The following is a 17,219-nucleotide window of genomic DNA, read 5'->3' as shown; positions in this document are numbered from 1 at the left end:
TAAAAGTAAGTTGTTATGACCATGTTCCAATGTCCAATCTATGTTTGTTGACAGTGACCCAATGATCAAAAGAGTAACTTAAAAGATTGCTAGCTATGTAAAATTTTATAAGAGAAAACCATGTCCAAATGTCCATGTCTAAACGAATCAGAATCCGCAGACGCACACCTCTTTCAACTATACAACTATGCAACTGAATGCTGCGAAGTAAAACTAAATGCTTTAAAAGTTAGACGTGAACAAATTTAACAATTAACAATTATTTATCGAAGTGGAGGCGAATAGTGATGGGTATGTACTGGGCTGCAAAGGGGCGAAGTAAATATCCACCACTTTTAACGACTCTGAGGTAAATAATTGTTTTAGTATATACCACACAAGGAACAAAAAATAGTTCAATTATATCACTGTACCGGAAAAATTGCGAAATAAAACTCTCGACGCGCGATTTTGTCCGTTCAACTGCTCGCAGAGTATTTGCTAGTCACTTTCGGGCTGGCCAATCAGCGCGCGCGAAAACCTATACTCTACCGTGCGGTATGTATTGAGCAAATTAAGAATTTGTACATGCCTAGCGTGCGTATATCGAGTTATGGATGCACGCAGGAAGTTTGGAGAGCACGAAAAATGCGTAAGAGTAGCTCGAGGCGCAGCCGAGAGCAACTCTAGCTTTTTGAGTGCTCTCCAAACTTCCCAAGTGCATCCATAACTCAATATACGCACAGCTAAGAGCATGAGCAAATTCTTTTATAACAGAGCGACAACAAGAATCTGCGCGAAGCCTTTTATTGTGATAGAGTACAATTGTGATTGTTTTGGTTTTGGTAAATTCCCAATTAACAACTGTGTATTTTATTCCCCAGGTTGAACAAATTTAAAAACGACAGTAAAAAGGGAAATTTTACCTTTAAATGTTGTTAATGACCAATTGGTGACTTTTTTGGTTTCTAGTGAATGTCTGTCTTTCGGCCAAAATTTGCTGCAGCTGGTCTTCCGACAAATTTGCGAAACGTGCAACTTGCAAGTTTTTTTCGGCTTTATTTTTGTTGCTTGTTGGATCAGGACCTAAAAGGTCAATGCCGATAGAAAAAATTGGGCAGTTCTACTCTGGTTTTTTCAATATTTCAAAGGAAGGAAAACTGCACTGAAGCTTAACAGGACGGAAACTATGAAGCCAGGTAAAAAAAAAAGGCTCACGTCATCTTATTTACGCACGGGCGTGCGTAAATAAGGATTTTGTTCATAGCGGCTCAATAGGACTAATATAGGGCAAGCACGCGCGCTATGTTAGAACATGTTTTTTCGGTTCCCTAGTTCTTTCGCTTTTTCAGCCCTGGAACATGCAGGTACTCTACATCTTCTACATCTTCGACGTCTTTTGCTGAGTTCATCGAGTCATCATCTGAATGAAAGAGAAAAGAATAGATTAAAAATATGAGAGGTATTTTGTGAGACGAGGAACGGGAAGGTCGCTTTAAAAAACGAGCTACAAAAGGACAAGTACAAGGAAATTCAAGCCTGAATCTTGGAAAGTTGGAAATAGCTTGCTTGAAAACCTTTTTTTCCATTTCTCATATTCTAAGGTCCACAGAGTCCCACTAATGTATTAGCAAAGTTGCGTGTTAACTAGCACGGTTGTGTGCCTTTTACTTCTCTTGTATGAGATGATGACAGGGGTTGTTTTGAAATCTTAATCATACGAGCCTGCGTTTGAAAAACGTATAGTTGTCATCTTTGTCCTTCTATCGTGGTTGCTCGCTGCACTTTCCCTGCTCTCCCTAATGGCCCAGATTACACAATTGGTTTCAAAAGCCTGATAGCAGATACAAACCTGTTGGTTGAGTTTCTTTTTGCAGTTCCTCTTGGCAGGCTTCCAAGGATTTTTTGAAAGCCATAACTGCTCTCTCCACATGTGTGGTTTCCGCCCAGTTGCCCTCTCGTTGAATTGTCGAGGTCGCCTCTCGCAGAGCAGCATGGGTCGTCTTAACTTTATTTAATATGTTGCTCAGGATACTTAAAGGCATGTTCTGTTTTCCAGCTATTTCTAGTTGATCTCCAACTTTCTTGACAAGCGTCTCAAACATAAATTGGAGTGGGACCACTTTTTGAATGATAAGTGATTTGTAGGCATTAAATTGCTCAAGTCTTTTCCAATGTGGGCTATTCTCACTCAGGTGACTTTTAACGTCGTTGACGTAATGATCTGGTTCATTTGTCTGTTCCGAGTTTTCTTCGAGTTCGGTTTGTTCGTTGGAAAAGAAAACATTGCAAACACCGCAACCTGATTTGTCGACTTTCACATTTACGAAAGGAGTGGATATATCATTTTGTGTTATCGCTTGTCCGAAATCAACTTCCGCATTTTCTCCTGTTTCTGATGTCATTTCTTTTTTCCACAATTCTTCCTGCATGGCTTCTTCTCTTTCAATATCTTGTAACATCGAATTGCTCGAAGGGTCCAAGTCAGATGTAAGTCGATCCTCTTCTGTATGAGGACCATGCTCCTCTTCAGGCCCCAAAGCGTCGTCTCTTGGGAGCTCAGGCGTTTCATGAATAAGTTTCGAAAGAGTGTCTGCGTCTGTATTAAAAGTTTCGATATATCTATTGAAGACCACCTCGTCCCTCTTAATCGTCCTAGATCTCCAGTAAACATCACAAAGCTCTTCTTTTCTGTTCTTTAACAGGTCTTGAAGGATAGCTACTATTTGACGGAGACCTTTTGCTTGTCGAACCTGTTCCAAGCAGCTGCTTATTCTCTTTGGAAGAATGACTTCATCGGGCACTTGGGCGAAAAGGTTCCTGAGGAGAATGATCTCGTTTTCTGTAGGCAATAACTGGCCACAGTTGCAAAGCATGGTGAGCACCAGGATTACAGCACGTTCCGTCTCCCCGGAGTCAATGCAAGATTGTGTACGTAAAACGTGGTCGAGAACGTTGAATTTTGGGGAGTACCCTCCCAACATGAGAGAGACTATGTCACCAAGGAATCTCTGCACGCGGGCGATAGTAGTTGAAGAGAACCTGAACAATTCGACTGCACGCTTAATTTCAAAGTGGTTTCTCGTGGTGCAGTTCAACGCGTTCCAGAAAATGACGACGGATAAGTAGCTTCTCGGAAGACAAACCCGGAGGGAAAGTGAAGAAACAAAGACTGCCAGAGCGACATGAACTACAAATTGGTATTCCATAATCGAAAGGAAGTTCCTTGGATTGGGAAAGGGGAGCTGTTTTCCAGGATTTGTCGACATCTTCAGGAAACGCCGCACAGCAGAATGGCCTGAATCCAAAATTCTTCCGTGAACATGGAGAAGACGCTTCGAGTCCTCCCACCAACGACTAAACAAAGTACATCTTCGTGGGTTTTCTTCTATCACCATGCCGACAGATTGTGGAATTCTTGGCTTCCTGTTCTGGCTCTCATACTGAGTGGTAATCCAGAAATATTCCTCTTCCTCTTTGATCCAAGATAGAATTGTGCTCGGAGGTAATCCCAGCAACTGCAAAAGATTTGAGACTGTGAAGAAGCAGTTGATGTCTGAAATGCGTTCCCGCCTTGTAAGTTGACTTCTCCATAACTTATCCACGCACTTGTATAGACTTTGCTGGATGAATTTCCTACTTCGTACAAGAGAGATGTACTTTCTCGAGTCGATACTTGAAGAAATACCAATGGGTGAAAAGAAAAACTGAAGAAAATTTCTGCAAGACTGGTATGGATCTTTCGGAAAAGGCTTCCTCGATTCTTTAGTAGAAGTGCTGAGTGACCTTCGAGATCCGAAATTGTGACCGGTTTCATGCGATGAATATTTTTCTTCAAGTTTTGAGAAATCGTTCGCTTGCGCGTCAAGATAAACTTCATGCGAAAGTGCCCAGAACAAACTATCTGTGCTTTCTTTTGTTGGGAGACAGTGTTGATATTGACAGCTCTCGTCACTACAAGGCATCCCAATCAAAAACATCTGGCATGTCTTGTGAGAATCGATCTCTTTCCTTAGAAATTTTCGAACCTTAGGGATCAGATTGATAATTCTGTGGAGGAGATTTTCCGCAATGCATGTTCGAACGTGCTGGAGATTCAATACCCATTTACTGCCTGCGAGAGTATCCATCTCTAAAGCCGATGAAATTGAAAGAAAACGATCACCCTCTTTGAATCTCACTACTCTTGTTTTGGGATCACCCTCTCTGTAGATACCAAAGTGCTCCTCGCATCTCTCCAGTGCTCTCTGTGTCTTGAAATCTGGAACAGGAATATCCAATGAGAGAATGAGCTTTATTACGTTTTCTACAAGTTTCACCAGAGTCCAGTTTTTCTTGTCAAGAATTTGTGAATCATCACCAACCATCTCATTCAGAGTTTCAACACATTCAAGATTACCGCAAGTGTTAGAGACTGATGGATCGGAGAACATTTCCATAGCCTGCAATACTTTCTTTGCATCCCGTGAAAGCTTCGCCTGTCTTAAAAGAACTTCACCCAAACTGTTTTTCTTTTTTTCCACCTCGTATAGCTGCTTGGCTTCTTCTAAACGTGCTTGTCGCTCCTCGTCTGTCATTATCTTTGAGACACGCACTTGAGCAAAGATACAATCAGCTGCAAGTACTGAGTTGCCAGACGTCTGAGCATACTTGGCTGCGATCAAAAATGACCCACTTTCTCTCATGATATTTGCAGCTTCTCTTGAACGACCCAGCTTCTCTAACTCCTCGGCAGCGTCCTCGAGAAATCGGTGCTTCATCAAAAATGCAATCCGCGTATCGGTGGACTCAACGTGCTGAAGAGAAGAACTCATGTCTGCTGTATTGCCTCGTCTGCAACTGAATTCTGCTAATTCCAAGTACAATTCGTCAAGAGTTCTGCCTGGACGTTTGGTCAGTTTCTGTTCCTCTGAAGTTAATTTGTTGAAACGTTTTACAACCTCAATAGCTTCGTTGCAAAGACTTCCACGAAGGAGAGTATCAACTGCTCCGCTGTAATCAGCTGTCGCCTCCAGACACTGGCTTGCCTCCAAGAAGTGTCCATTTCTTTCAAACACAGTTGCGGCTTTCCTCTCCTAGAAAACAAAGGGATTTTTGTTAAAATAAAAATTAAGGTGTCATAAGTAGCGACGTCTGAACTTTCGATCTCGTCGCCTGACGAAGACCAGCAGTACAGCAATCGAAACGTTGTGATCAATACAATTTATAGCCTGACTCTGCATGGTGAGACAAACAATTGAATATTCATTTATCTGCTGAACGACGATGGACAACAGCATTTTATCTAACTAAAAAAGACTTAAGTAAGTACGTCCTTAGCTTTGCAACGTTAGAAAGAATGGAGTTTCTTCTTATGAACAAGACGTATATGTTTTTATCAAAAGGCTTTTAGGTTTAAATCGGGAAAACCTGTGCCTCTCATCTTGGTCTCAGAGGCGAAGTTTCCCAAATACGAAATACGCAGATAACGTGTACAGAGAGTGCATTCATATGTAATAAAAATCAAATTGACGTTGTATTCATTTCATAGTAATTTTGATGACTCGTCTCCTTTTTCGCCTACACTCTGTAATCTATGAGACACATAGCTTCATTCAATGATAACCACATCACAGGCTCACCTTTCCAAGCTTTTGTAGTAGACTTGCAAAAAGGCTATGTTCCCGAGCGTTGTACAAGCACGCTCTAGTTTGCCGTATCATTTTGCATTGCAGAAACTGGTAAGCTGCTCGTAGGAATTCATCCTTCTGTCGTTGTGGGTCGTTGCGAAGGCTTAGCGCATAGTCAGCCTGTAGGTAAGCTTTGCATTTTCGGCTCATGTCTTCATTTCCAGACTTCGTAAAGCACTTTTCTGCAGCATTCCAAAGTTTCTTGCTGTAAAAAAAATCTCCTTGATTCTGCCATTCCATCAAAGACGACTCTTTAGGGAACATTTTTTCCAGTTGCTGGCTTCCAGATGTACTTCCTCCTCCCTCTTCTTTCAGTGATACGACTTCCGCTAAGCCAAGTTGCTCGAAATACTCAAACACTGGTCGCCGGTTTTCTTCATCCTCATCGAAGAACCAGACATTCGCTCGAGCCCGAGTCACAGCTGTGTACAGCTGCTTCAGTTCAGCCTTCAGCAGTTTGTGTCGGTCTGGGTCAAAAAGAACAGATCGAGATTGGAATTCCGATGAATTGCCGGTTTCAGATTTGCTTACTTTCAGGAGAAAGTGCGTTACTGTCCCCCACTCGATTCTTGCCTGTAGGTGAAAAAAAAGATAAAACAATAACAAGTATATATGAGAATTGGTTTTCTTGGCTTTCCACAATGGCATTAAAAAAATTTCACACAAATAATGAAGGGATAAACCAAGTGCTTTCAAAGAGTCGCCTTTCAGCATTTAAGACACATTTAAAAAAATTTTCAGCGTCAATAAGCGAATGACACTTTCATTATGTGTTCAAAGATAAATTTTCTTCTGTCTGATTGGTCGAGACACAATTTGACTCAAGGTTAGGGTCAATACATAATCTCAGCGGGTAGAATCCATTCGCGATCACAGTACACGTTCAGGTGCCGGCTTCAAATGGCGAGCTACGTTTAGCTCGATCGATCTAACTTTCAGGCTTTTCTTTCGCCTTAACGCACCAGGATAAAAATGACTGAAAGGATTAATTGTCGTAACGTCGACAAGCAGATATAATTTTTACTAAAGCCTAGTTACCTTAGAGTCTTTGAAAAAATTGTAGACAAGGACGTCATCAAATTCCAGTCCTTTTGCTTCATAAATCGTCAACACAAGCGCGTGGTTAAGCTCCTCCGGAAGACGTTCTCTTGCTTCGTTAGAGGCCACAAGGATAGCTTGATGAGCGCCGAACTCAATGGCGGTTGTCTTACGTTTATATCCACGAAGAATAATCGCAAGATCTGATGGACTGCACGATTCAAGGAGTACTGGCTTGGGACCATCAAGCTGCCCTTGGTCTTGATCCAGTTTGTCAAACGACTCAGGAAAATATTCCTGTAGAATGTTAACGACACTGGACGCCAAATTTAGAATTCCGCTGTGTGATCGGTAGTTCCAAATGAGTTTCTTTAGCTCGGGAACCACGACTTGTGTTTGTGCTGCTTCATCTTTGTAGTTCTTTTTCACGTAATAGAAGACTGAACGGAGATCTTCGAATCTAAAGGAGATACCTTGCATTATACTTTGGGCGGTATCTCCAGTGAGGAAGATGCCATTAGGATCACGGCAACAACGTATTAGCAGCATCAACTCTGCCTGTGTGAAGTCCTGTGTTTCATCCACGTATAACTTGTGGATTGACCAGTCAGGAACTCCGCCCTGCCTCAGTCGGCGATACAGATCGAAAACAAGGTCGTTTTCATCAAACATGTTAGATGATTTTCTGACTCTCTCGTAAGATAGGAACAGCTTGTAAATTGCCTCCCTGTCTGCGGTGAAGTTTGGCGCCCTCTTTTGCCCGATTTCTTGATATTTGTCTGGGCTAAGACAACCGTTCTTTGTATGCAAAGCTTCGTATGAGCCCTTAATAAATGATCGTATCTCCATCCATACTAAGGATGGATGGAAGTTTACGCCTTTCTTTTTCTTGCACATTATTGGCCATAATTGTTTTTCAAAAATGTCGTAGCTTACAAGCACCATTTCTTTGTCCTTTTCTAAGCTGGATATTTCAACCTCTGTGTGTTCATCTTCCTCATCCGAGTCGTCTTTAGCATCGTCTTCCTCGAGGAGTGGAATGTCGGAGAACCTGTTATCTTCTTCGCCCCAATTTTGGGCCCCTGGACCCAGGCTCCCATCGTCATTTCGTGGAAAGAAGTAAGGTTCAGGCAAGGAGGCGTCTAACATGACGTAAAAGTCACGTGCATTCAAAAACTGGGGCCAGCCAGTAGCCGAGTCGTCAATCTCTTGCAGTTTCACTGGTTTCACTGTATATGCCTTTGTTGAATGTTCCACAAATGAAGACGCGTGGCTCAAAGCAATAAAATTTTTTGAGATTTGTTGACAGAGGACACCATTTTTGGTTACAAATAGCTGGTGGAAATGCTCCAAGGACTCTTCGGATTCGGGAGATGGAGACAGAAATGATGCTATTCCGTCGTCATCCTTCGAAGTTACTTCTCTGCTACAGCCATTTTCATTTTCATCAAGTTGTCCGCCAGATGGTAGATTTACTTTTGATGAATCAGAGTCCCACTTTTCTTCAGGAAAAAGCCCAATCTTCTTAGGCATTAGTGGTCCACTTTTAACAGCATTCCCCCAATAGTTTTCAAAATCTCTCCACAGGCGATAAAGAATACAAGTCGTTTTTCCCGTACCACTGCGTCCAATCAAGATGATGGAACTCTGGGGGGAAGGTTCAAAGTTGATGATGGCATGCTCCTCTTCTGTTACTCGAAATGGAAAGTCAAGCACTACATTACATGGTTGCTGTTTCAGTATTGTCTGAATCATTGCTGCAGACAGGTTGTAAAATTTCAGTACTTGATACTCGTTGTCGTTATGACTAACAGGGGGGAAAAAGGTCACTTGATCTTCATTTGCTTCGTTACGGGGTACATTCTCTTTTGATACTGCAGGTAGAGGGGGGTAACCAGATAGGAAATCTCGTGAACGCCTACAGTAAAGATTAGGGCCTTGGTCTGGTGACGCCTCTCCCCGAGGAAGTCGTTTAAGTTCCTTCCTCGCCACGCCTTCCTTTCCTCGGATGAATGATGTAACAATGTTATCTTTAGCGCGTGAGATATTGTCATGATCAAACACAATATCCCATATACGGATAACCTCTGAATAAATCGTGATTTTTCCTTTCTCATTCTCGTATGAATATTGGGGAGAGAAAGCAACTGCACATTCCCAAATGATTCTTGCAGCTTTTGTCAATTTTGCTTCATATAGACGCATTCCACAGTTCTTTGGTACACCCTTCAGAATTTTACAGAGATCCTGGGACCAGTTGTGCCGGCCTAAAGCTAGAGTTCTTACTTTCTCGACAAAGAGCTTTATCTTCCACGGCTCCAGACGTTCGCTTTCTAACACTTTCCGTACTTCTGCAGTGCACTCCACCTCCCATGGCAGTCCTTCGAAAGCTCCCTTGATGCAATATTCTGTTGTATCAGAAATACTAGAACATTGATCTTCGTCCCTCAGAAACGATCTTGATTCATCTTCTTGCTCTAATCCTCTATCATCGCTCGTGAGTTTTAACTGCATGACGCTATCACTCTGAGTTTGACCACTTTCATTCTTTGGGTTTTGGCTCCTCTCGACCACTTCAGTGGATTCATTTTTCTTGATCCAATCACGGATATCCAAATTTTGTATCATCGACCCTATATCTCTACGAATAACGGACAAAGGTTCAGTTTGGATACCAACGATAGAATTTGCAGAAAGCACAGATTGTTTGGAAGTTGCTTTTTCATCAGTTTTCCTCTTACGTGAAATATTCTTCGATCGTTCTGTTAAATTTCTCCCTCCCTCCACCTCGTTGCCTTCGTTTTTACTTCCTTGCTCTGGACTGCTCGTCTCACACGATGACGAGCTTTCAAAGCATTCCGAAGCAGAGGAGAGCAAAGTTATTCTTTCATCATTGAAAAATCTGCGAAAAAAAAAAAATACTAAAAATACTACTTTTTCACACAAAGTCCACAGTTACCTTACTAAGAGTTTGGCACTCTTATGATGATAAAAACGATCAAAACAACCAAAATTATTGATAAGGCGTAGGACACACTGAGCTGTTGTTTTCAACTCCACTGCTATCTGCTCGTCCATAAAACAGAATCTATTAATATTAAGCCATTTCCATTTGAAGAGTTAACTTAGAAATTATTTTTCCTACGTCTTATTGATTGTCGTTTTTGTTTTTTGTGGCAAGTTTACCTGTCGAATGATTAGCAATAATAGTGTTACCGTGACGTCATAATCTTTATCATATTACAGTTTATGAAACTTGATTAGTAAACGATTAGTTAAGTGAGTGAACGCACCGCGTGTTTGGATACTCTTCTGAAAACTAGAGCCGCAAATGTTGGTACGTAAATTCATTTTATAATGTTTCGCTTTTCAGTGTCCTGTTACGTTTCTAAGTACATTGAATCAGTTAGCGTTTTGTGATCTATTTTCAGTTGACTTTTTGCTTTACATGGAAAATGAGAGAATGAAGTAAATGATTGCGACAACAAGCGTTTATTTAGATTATCCAAGGCAATCATAGATAGGGAACGAAAGTTATTTCATTATATTCACTCGCACAAATGTAATCAACAAATGTAAGCCTTGCCTCTGTTTAGAGAGAAGATCGATTGGCCTTTCCTTTTTGTTGTTTACGATTGACGTATTTGCTCCTGCTCTAAGAACGAGATTCATGGCTTCCCGTTTCTTAGAGTTCATCCTTCCTTGACAAAGTAAATGCAGAAGAGTGTTCCCATCCTTGTCCTGTACATCGACGGCATCAGATCTTTTTCCGTCGAGAAAGAACTGGAAGATTTCCAAGTTACCTGTTTTCCAGAGAAAAGAAAAGAAAAAAACAAATTTTTACTAAGCTACAAGGGAGAAGTACGCGGTAACAAATATTCAAGGTACTATATCGCTACAGTTCTTTACATTTTGAATTTTTTCTAAGACATGATCTTGATTTACCTTTCTTCGAATTCAAGGCAATTTGTAAGGAAGCATGTAGAGCAGTTTCTCCATCTTTTTGCACTAATTCTTTTTCATCAGCTCCATACTGTAAAAGAATCAATGCCAAGTCCAAACGGTCCTCCTCTATGCAGATTGACAGCGGGGATTTACTTCTGTTTGAGAGACCATTTGGAAGTGCTTTCTTTTCCAGGAGGATTTTAACTAATTCATCGCGGTTTTCTATCTCAGATTTCAATACAATGTCTAGTGGAACACAAGAGGCATCGCATGTAGTGGCCCAACAGCCGTCAAGGAAGAGAACTGATAGGTATTTAACGGTTTCTTTGGCAGTACACTCGCTAATAAGTCTTTCCACTAAACAGCCAGCGACAGGACATTCTTCTTTGAATACTTCAGATGCTGCACGGGACACAATCAATTTAAACAAAAACAAGTTGTAAAACAAATGGTCACTTTGTACTAAGAATCATAGGGACTAAGACAAAATTCTTTAAACACTCTTAACACTCGACCTGAAATATTCCAAGCCGTTTCAAAACCAAAGAGGAGGTGAGCGGACCTACTCCTGCTAGGTTATCTGCGAGAAAGCTTTATGTGGTGCTCTCTCACATCTATTCTCAGACCTGAACATCAAGCAATTAACAAGATACACATGTGCCTATGAAATAAAACTTTTGTGCTAGTAAAGAGTGGTATTATGATCCCATATTCGTTGTTGATTAGAGTAAGAGAAAAAGATAACAATAAAACTATTATTTCTTTCGTAAACAGTTAGCAGTCACTCGAGCGACAGCCCAGCCTCGACGCGATTTCTTAAGCCTCAATCACACCCATGCGGTTTCAAAACTATTCGTTTTCGTTTATCTTCTTCGTCCACACCATCGTTTTCAAATCGTTTTCACCTGTCCTATGTTGTGCGTTTGCCGGTTTGAATAGGCATACTTTTAATGGTCTTACAGCTGTAGTCAAGCACATTAAAACGCCCTCAAAGATTGCGGAACGTTGTACTGACGGCATCGAAAAATGCAATTTTGAGATGGATGTTTCCATATAAATCTTCATGAAAATAGTTGTATACATCTTTTTTACCTTTCTGTGATACGGCTGATGTAAAAAACTTGTAAAATTCTTGATATTTCTCCTCTTGTCGGTCTTTCAAAGTTTCCTGCGCTATTCCAAAATTCACAAGTGCCTCTTTATAATTATGGCATCGAAGAGAGCATTCCCATAACAGTGAGTAGCCCTGTCGCGATTCATAGAAATTGAACAAAGAATGACTAAAATTACATAGAAATTCAAACAAAAAACCTTGAAAAGAAAAGGAAGCTCAAGCAATATTGATTTTTCAAACTTCGTGGACTCCACGAAGTTCTGAAATCTCATTGGCAGACGGGAGTGCTTAGAGGCAGAGTATGGTGCAGGGTTTTTAAAGAGTTAATAATATCACCTGTTAATAATAGTTGAAGTTTAACAGCGGTAATTTAGTATTATCAACTAAGTTGATAACGTAAATCGGCCACCGTAAAAAGTTCAAAGCTGACGTTTCGAGCGTTAGCCCTTCGTCAGAGCGAAACTCCAGCTTTGAAACTCTTTACGGTGGCCCATTTACGTTATCAACTCAGTCGCATCAGTTTCTTTAGAAACTTACCCCCTTGATTCAATAGTTGACGTTTGCCTTGCTTCAAAAAAAGCAAGCAAGAAGACAATATCGATTGTACTACTGATCCCAAATTGAAATTCGTGTCAATGAATTCAATTTTTCTGGCCCTTTTTTCTCACACCAACCTTTGTCCTTCTGGTTTCCGGTGTTAGGTTAGCATTCAGTCAAAAAAAATTAATTGAGTAGTCTCGTAAATGAAAAGAAATATACATATAATATAACTACCTTCTTCTTAGAAGGGCAGAGTTCAACATACGTCTGGGCATCCTTCGTTGCTTGGGTATACTGACTGGACTCACCAATAGATAAAATAGTCTTTGCTCTCAGAAAGCAGAGCCGGGCTTTCATCTTGTTCTCATCACTTGGCAAAAACCTTTGTGCTAGAGTAAAGCACTCAACACTCATCTTCAAAGAATCTTTGAATGGTAGAATCTTTTTTCCGCAATCCAACCAAATTTTTGCGAGGTCCTATATGAGAGGAAACCGCTAGTTATAAAATGATAGCAGTTAAATGACGTTTAAAGAAGTGGGGGGTTGAGGCAACAGAGAATTTTGTGCTATTTTAGATTAAAAACTCATTCCTGGGGTGTAATACAAGATGTCAAAATAATAGCAGTCAATAACGGTCGAAAATTACTAGTTGGATAGACGGCGGTATTTCCTTGCTACAAATGAAAGCTATTCTTAAAGCCTGATGAAGGAAATAAAATTGCAAAATTTTGATCATAATAGCGCTGCAAGATCATACACATTAAAAAAATGGCGGCTTTTTTCTATGGTTGGAGCTCGCCAGAGTGGTAATTCCTTATTTTTTTTGCAAACGAGCACAGTAATCTATCATTCTTTTCGCTTTCCTACACTTACTTTTTTCCGTCAAATAAGTATAAACCAATTCTCAGCGGAGGAAAAGGCCGGACAATTTTTGGAAACGCTTAGATAGCAAGTGGCGAAAATTTAATTGTCACGATGCTGTGGGAATTATATGGGTATGTACAAGGTACTGCTGCTCCTAAACGAACCTGAAGACCTGTCCTTTTTATTCAAAATTTACCCTCTTTCAAGATAAACAACGAACAGGTAAAAGTTAAAAAAAAATCTCAGTGCAGGTCCCATTTCAGAGGAATGACCTTAAAGGATAAAAAGGATTTCACTAATGCTGTGCTTCATTTGTTAAGGTAGTGATATTGTTGTTGTTTCCCACCTCTTGTTCACAAACTTCTATCTCGTTCGCTGCGCACATAAATAAACTGGCCATGGTTTGGAAGGATGACCCAGACTCGCAGCATAACAACAACATTTTTGACAGTAGATGACTCCTTTTGAATAGATCACGAGGTGGAACAAACTGAAGTGCTATCTGATAGCCTTTGAGCTTAAACTCAGGATTCTCGACCTGTTTATCAGCAAGTGTTGTCCAACGGCTCACGTGTCTCTGGCAAAATTGTGAGATTAAAATGCAAAATAAACGATCTACCATAACAATCGCGTCTCTTTCGATAAAAAAACAACAGCAACATAAAAACACAAAAAACCAACCATAACCAAGAAGTTGGAGAGCGGAGGAAAATAAAAGTTACCATACCTCGACAGTTTGGTGGAAAAGAAGAAGGACGAAACTTTCTGTCTTTCATTGGACAGCTGGGCAGAATTGAGTATCGTTAAAAATTACCTCAGAAAATTCGTGGCAGTTCTCCCTTACGCAGAGTAATATCTGCTCTAAAGCATCGCCAGGACAGTGGACGTGCCAATATGCTTCGGCTAGTCCTCTATAAAGGTCACCAAGTTTCTTTTCCTTATCATCAGTCCAGGTCTGTTTTGTGCGTAAGATCCAGGACTTAAAAGAGAGAATTGCTGCCACATATTGACCCTCGCAAAGCCACTTAAATGCAGAATTCTCTGGGGATTCAACCCCACAGTCTGGAAAATCAGCCATGGTCACAACCTATGAACGCAAATTCATGTATTTATTTATCGAAGAGTTCAGCACATAACAAAGTACAAGGTACTCGGCGAATAGACAATAGGACTCGAGATGCTCGAGAAGGTCTACCGCCAAACCAACCCCAATAAAATTTCCTCTAATCAGAAGCCGACTTACTCACATTGGAAACTAGGTATAGAAATACACTAGATGTAATATGATAACATTACGATTAGATGATGTAATATGGTGAATAATTTTGGAATATGAGAAACTTAGCGTGAACAAGAACATTAAACAACAGTGATACTTGTACAACACTTTGTCTTGGTCAACAAACTAGATTCAAACGGTTAAAAAAGAAAGTTTCAATTTCTATTTGAAAATAATTATTTTACAACTTACCTTAATTGTATCAGGGATTGCATTCCGGAGGTTAGTTATATACAAATAAAGAAAAAGTCCCTAAAACTTAGCTGCTCTTGGAATGCCCTTACTTCTCAAATATAATTCAGATTATGGGCGTCTGGATGTACCTTCACAAAAATATAATTAATTATCTACATTCAAAATGTTTTTCCCTGCATCTTCATTCGAAACGCTCAGACACACTGGATTATTAGTTCAATTTTCTTTTCCGAGAATCACAGGGGTTGACATTGTTCCTTTCTTACTCAGAAAAACTACAATTTCTGCAAACTGTCGTATTTCCGAGAAATCCAAAAATATAACATTTCTGAGCAATTCAATTTACATAAAAAAGAAACAATCAAGCGAGTCCTCTCATAAGGAAATAATGAAATTAGTTCATTAATAGCAAATGTCTCGATAGATGGATGATCTTAAGATAAATAAGATACTGTTCGCAAGAAAAAGGAAGGAATTTACGTAACATATCGTGGTGTAATGGCACAGAAAGTTGAGATAATGCTAGTTGTCTGATGATCTAAAATTTTCTCTGATCTTCAGAAGAGAGAAGGGATTGACACGATAATTTTAGCAGACAAATATTTGTAAGCAAAGATTCACCTGTTGAGCTGACTTTATTTGGATCGTTCTAGGTTTTAATTTCTGCCTTACGGGAGCTATGTTGCAGAATTTAGCCAAAATCAACCATTTATAACTGGCCACCAAACTAAGAGAGTAACAAAAATAACCCGTCAAAACATAGGAGGAACATAAAGCCAACATAGGAAATACAACGTAAGTAACGATTAGAACAAACTGATGAAAATTAAAAAGTTGAATCGAACTACAAATGAGCTCTCAAAAACTTTTCAACCCCTCGGTTTTCAAATATTGTCTCTACTGTTTCTAAATTTGAAGGGCGACACTCGGGCGATACTTTGCTGTGATCTTGCAATTAAGACTGTGCTTTCCTTGGAAACAATACGTTTGAGATAAAAGATGTAACTGGGTTAGCAAAACAGAATAGATTTAGCCGACAAGGCAAAAAGATCTTAGTCCTGAAAGTTTCGGTTCCTATTTCATAGAGTTATTTTGGATTATCAATGACGTATCATGAGATAAAATCCAACAAAAAGCAGGAAAACTCGCTTTTTGTATCGTTGCGTTGGATTCCTATCAGAAAACTTGTCGCGTAATAAAAGCACTACGACTTAACATCTAAAACTTTAACGACGGAAGAAACCAAACGAAGAAATACGTTTCACAAAGTTGTTCCGTGATTAGGCAGGTTAGAACCCGAAGCGTTGAAAATGTTTGCAAAGCCTTATTGTGCGATCGCCAGCCAAAGAAACTGAGGTCGTAGGGATGATCACAGACCACAATAATTATCTCATGCTGCAGTATTTCATTTTTAAATTAAATAAAATCGTCCTATTTTATTCACAAAGCTTTATAGGAAAAATCATAAGAGAGAGAACAGACAATGGCCGGCCAAGAGGATGACTGCTCGCGAGCCAAAGTCCTGATTTTGATCAAGCTAACTATGTGTCAGTGCCCAAAAATTCCTTAACTTCGAACAATTTGAAAGTAATTAAAAAAATACGTACCGAAAAAACAGAAGAAGTCTCATATCCAACAAGAAAATTATTGCTAAAGCAATGACGTGACGTTTTTAAGAATTCAAGCGTCTACAAGCCTGGACACGAGACAACACCGAACAATACAAGTGTCGTCCCTTATTTGTCTTACGTACCGGAAGTGAGAGTATGCGATATTTTACATACCGGACTGAACTGACATGGGTGAAGAAGCACGTTGCTAGAGAAACTGTGGTGCTGCGTCGGTGGGAGAGTATAACAAAGTAATTTGGTGTTGTCTACTGAGTTGATAACGTAAATTGGCCACCGTAAAGAGTTTAAAGGCTGACGTACATAACTGGTATAGTTTTGATAAAAACGGTTGAAAAACCACTATACTTGAGGTAAGGAAACGAGACCCAATTCTGTTATAAATTTCTAAGGGGAGTTAAGATGTCGGCTGGTTGATCAAAAGTAAATAGTACATTGCAACAAAAGGAACGAATTTATTCAAACGCTTTAAAGCTATGGGAACGAAAAACAAAAGGAACGAATTTATTCAAACGCTTTAAAGCTATCTCAAGGTTAATATAAACCCTTATGTGCTTATTCAATCTGTAAGGACGAAAAACAATGTTACGAAACTGCGAAAACGTAATGAGCTCTTCGTCGCCTCTTGAAACAAAATACTGTTGTATTTGAGAGCAAATGTCAGAAATCTTACGTTTAGCAGTTTATTCTATGTTGCTAACTCACCGAATAACAGCCAAGTCCGCGGATGAAAGGTCTACGGTACCAAACAGCAACATGAAATTGCCCTCGACTTGTTCGCGCGTCAGCGCTGGTGTACTGTTTCGTTGGGCTCGCTCACCACTACGGAGGGACAGTAAATCAGATTTAAGATTGGCCGCCAATCTTGATTTACTAGATTAAAGTTGAAGCTTTTTTTAAATTGTCAGATGATCACTAAATTTCACAACGGCGACCACGACCTGGGCTGCGTGTAAATATTTAATATT

The 17,219-nt window shown here is 40.0% G+C and overlaps 1 protein-coding gene across 1 annotated transcript; it reads right to left on the bottom strand.

Moving 5' to 3' along the window:
- Positions 1 to 613: 613 nt before the first annotated feature.
- Positions 614 to 16,280, bottom strand: LOC131778260 (TPR and ankyrin repeat-containing protein 1-like). Its single transcript, XM_066167529.1, has 11 exons — positions 16,231 to 16,280; positions 13,964 to 14,236; positions 13,496 to 13,726; positions 12,520 to 12,762; positions 11,724 to 11,877; positions 10,632 to 11,033; positions 10,273 to 10,489; positions 6,687 to 9,588; positions 5,601 to 6,221; positions 1,832 to 5,054; positions 614 to 1,402 (listed from the first exon to the last, which is right to left on the bottom strand). The coding sequence occupies exons 2-11, from the start codon at positions 14,225 to 14,227 to the stop codon at positions 1,311 to 1,313; spliced, it is 8,349 nt and encodes a 2,782-aa protein (XP_066023626.1). The 5' UTR covers positions 14,228 to 14,236; positions 16,231 to 16,280; the 3' UTR covers positions 614 to 1,310.
- Between the last annotated feature and the right edge of the window lie 939 nt (positions 16,281 to 17,219).

This window comes from Pocillopora verrucosa, chromosome 5 (assembly GCF_036669915.1).
Source record: "Pocillopora verrucosa isolate sample1 chromosome 5, ASM3666991v2, whole genome shotgun sequence".
NCBI classification, from domain to species: Eukaryota; Metazoa; Cnidaria; class Anthozoa; order Scleractinia; family Pocilloporidae; genus Pocillopora; species Pocillopora verrucosa.
Note: the sequence above shows the minus strand (reverse complement) of the source record. Positions and strands in the feature narration are given on the sequence as shown.

Excerpts from the sequence above, each read along its gene's own strand:
- LOC131778260 (XM_066167529.1), bottom strand. The coding sequence starts at position 14,227 with ATGGCTGATTTTCCAGACTGTGGGGTTGAATCCCCAGAGAATTCTGCA. Across the intron at positions 11,878-12,519 it reads TCTGCCCTTCTAAGAAGAAG|GGCTACTCACTGTTATGGGA; the intron begins GTAGTTATATTA and ends GAATCGCGACAG. Across the intron at positions 6,222-6,686 it reads ATTTTTTCAAAGACTCTAAG|GCAAGAATCGAGTGGGGGAC; the intron begins GTAACTAGGCTT and ends TTTCACCTACAG.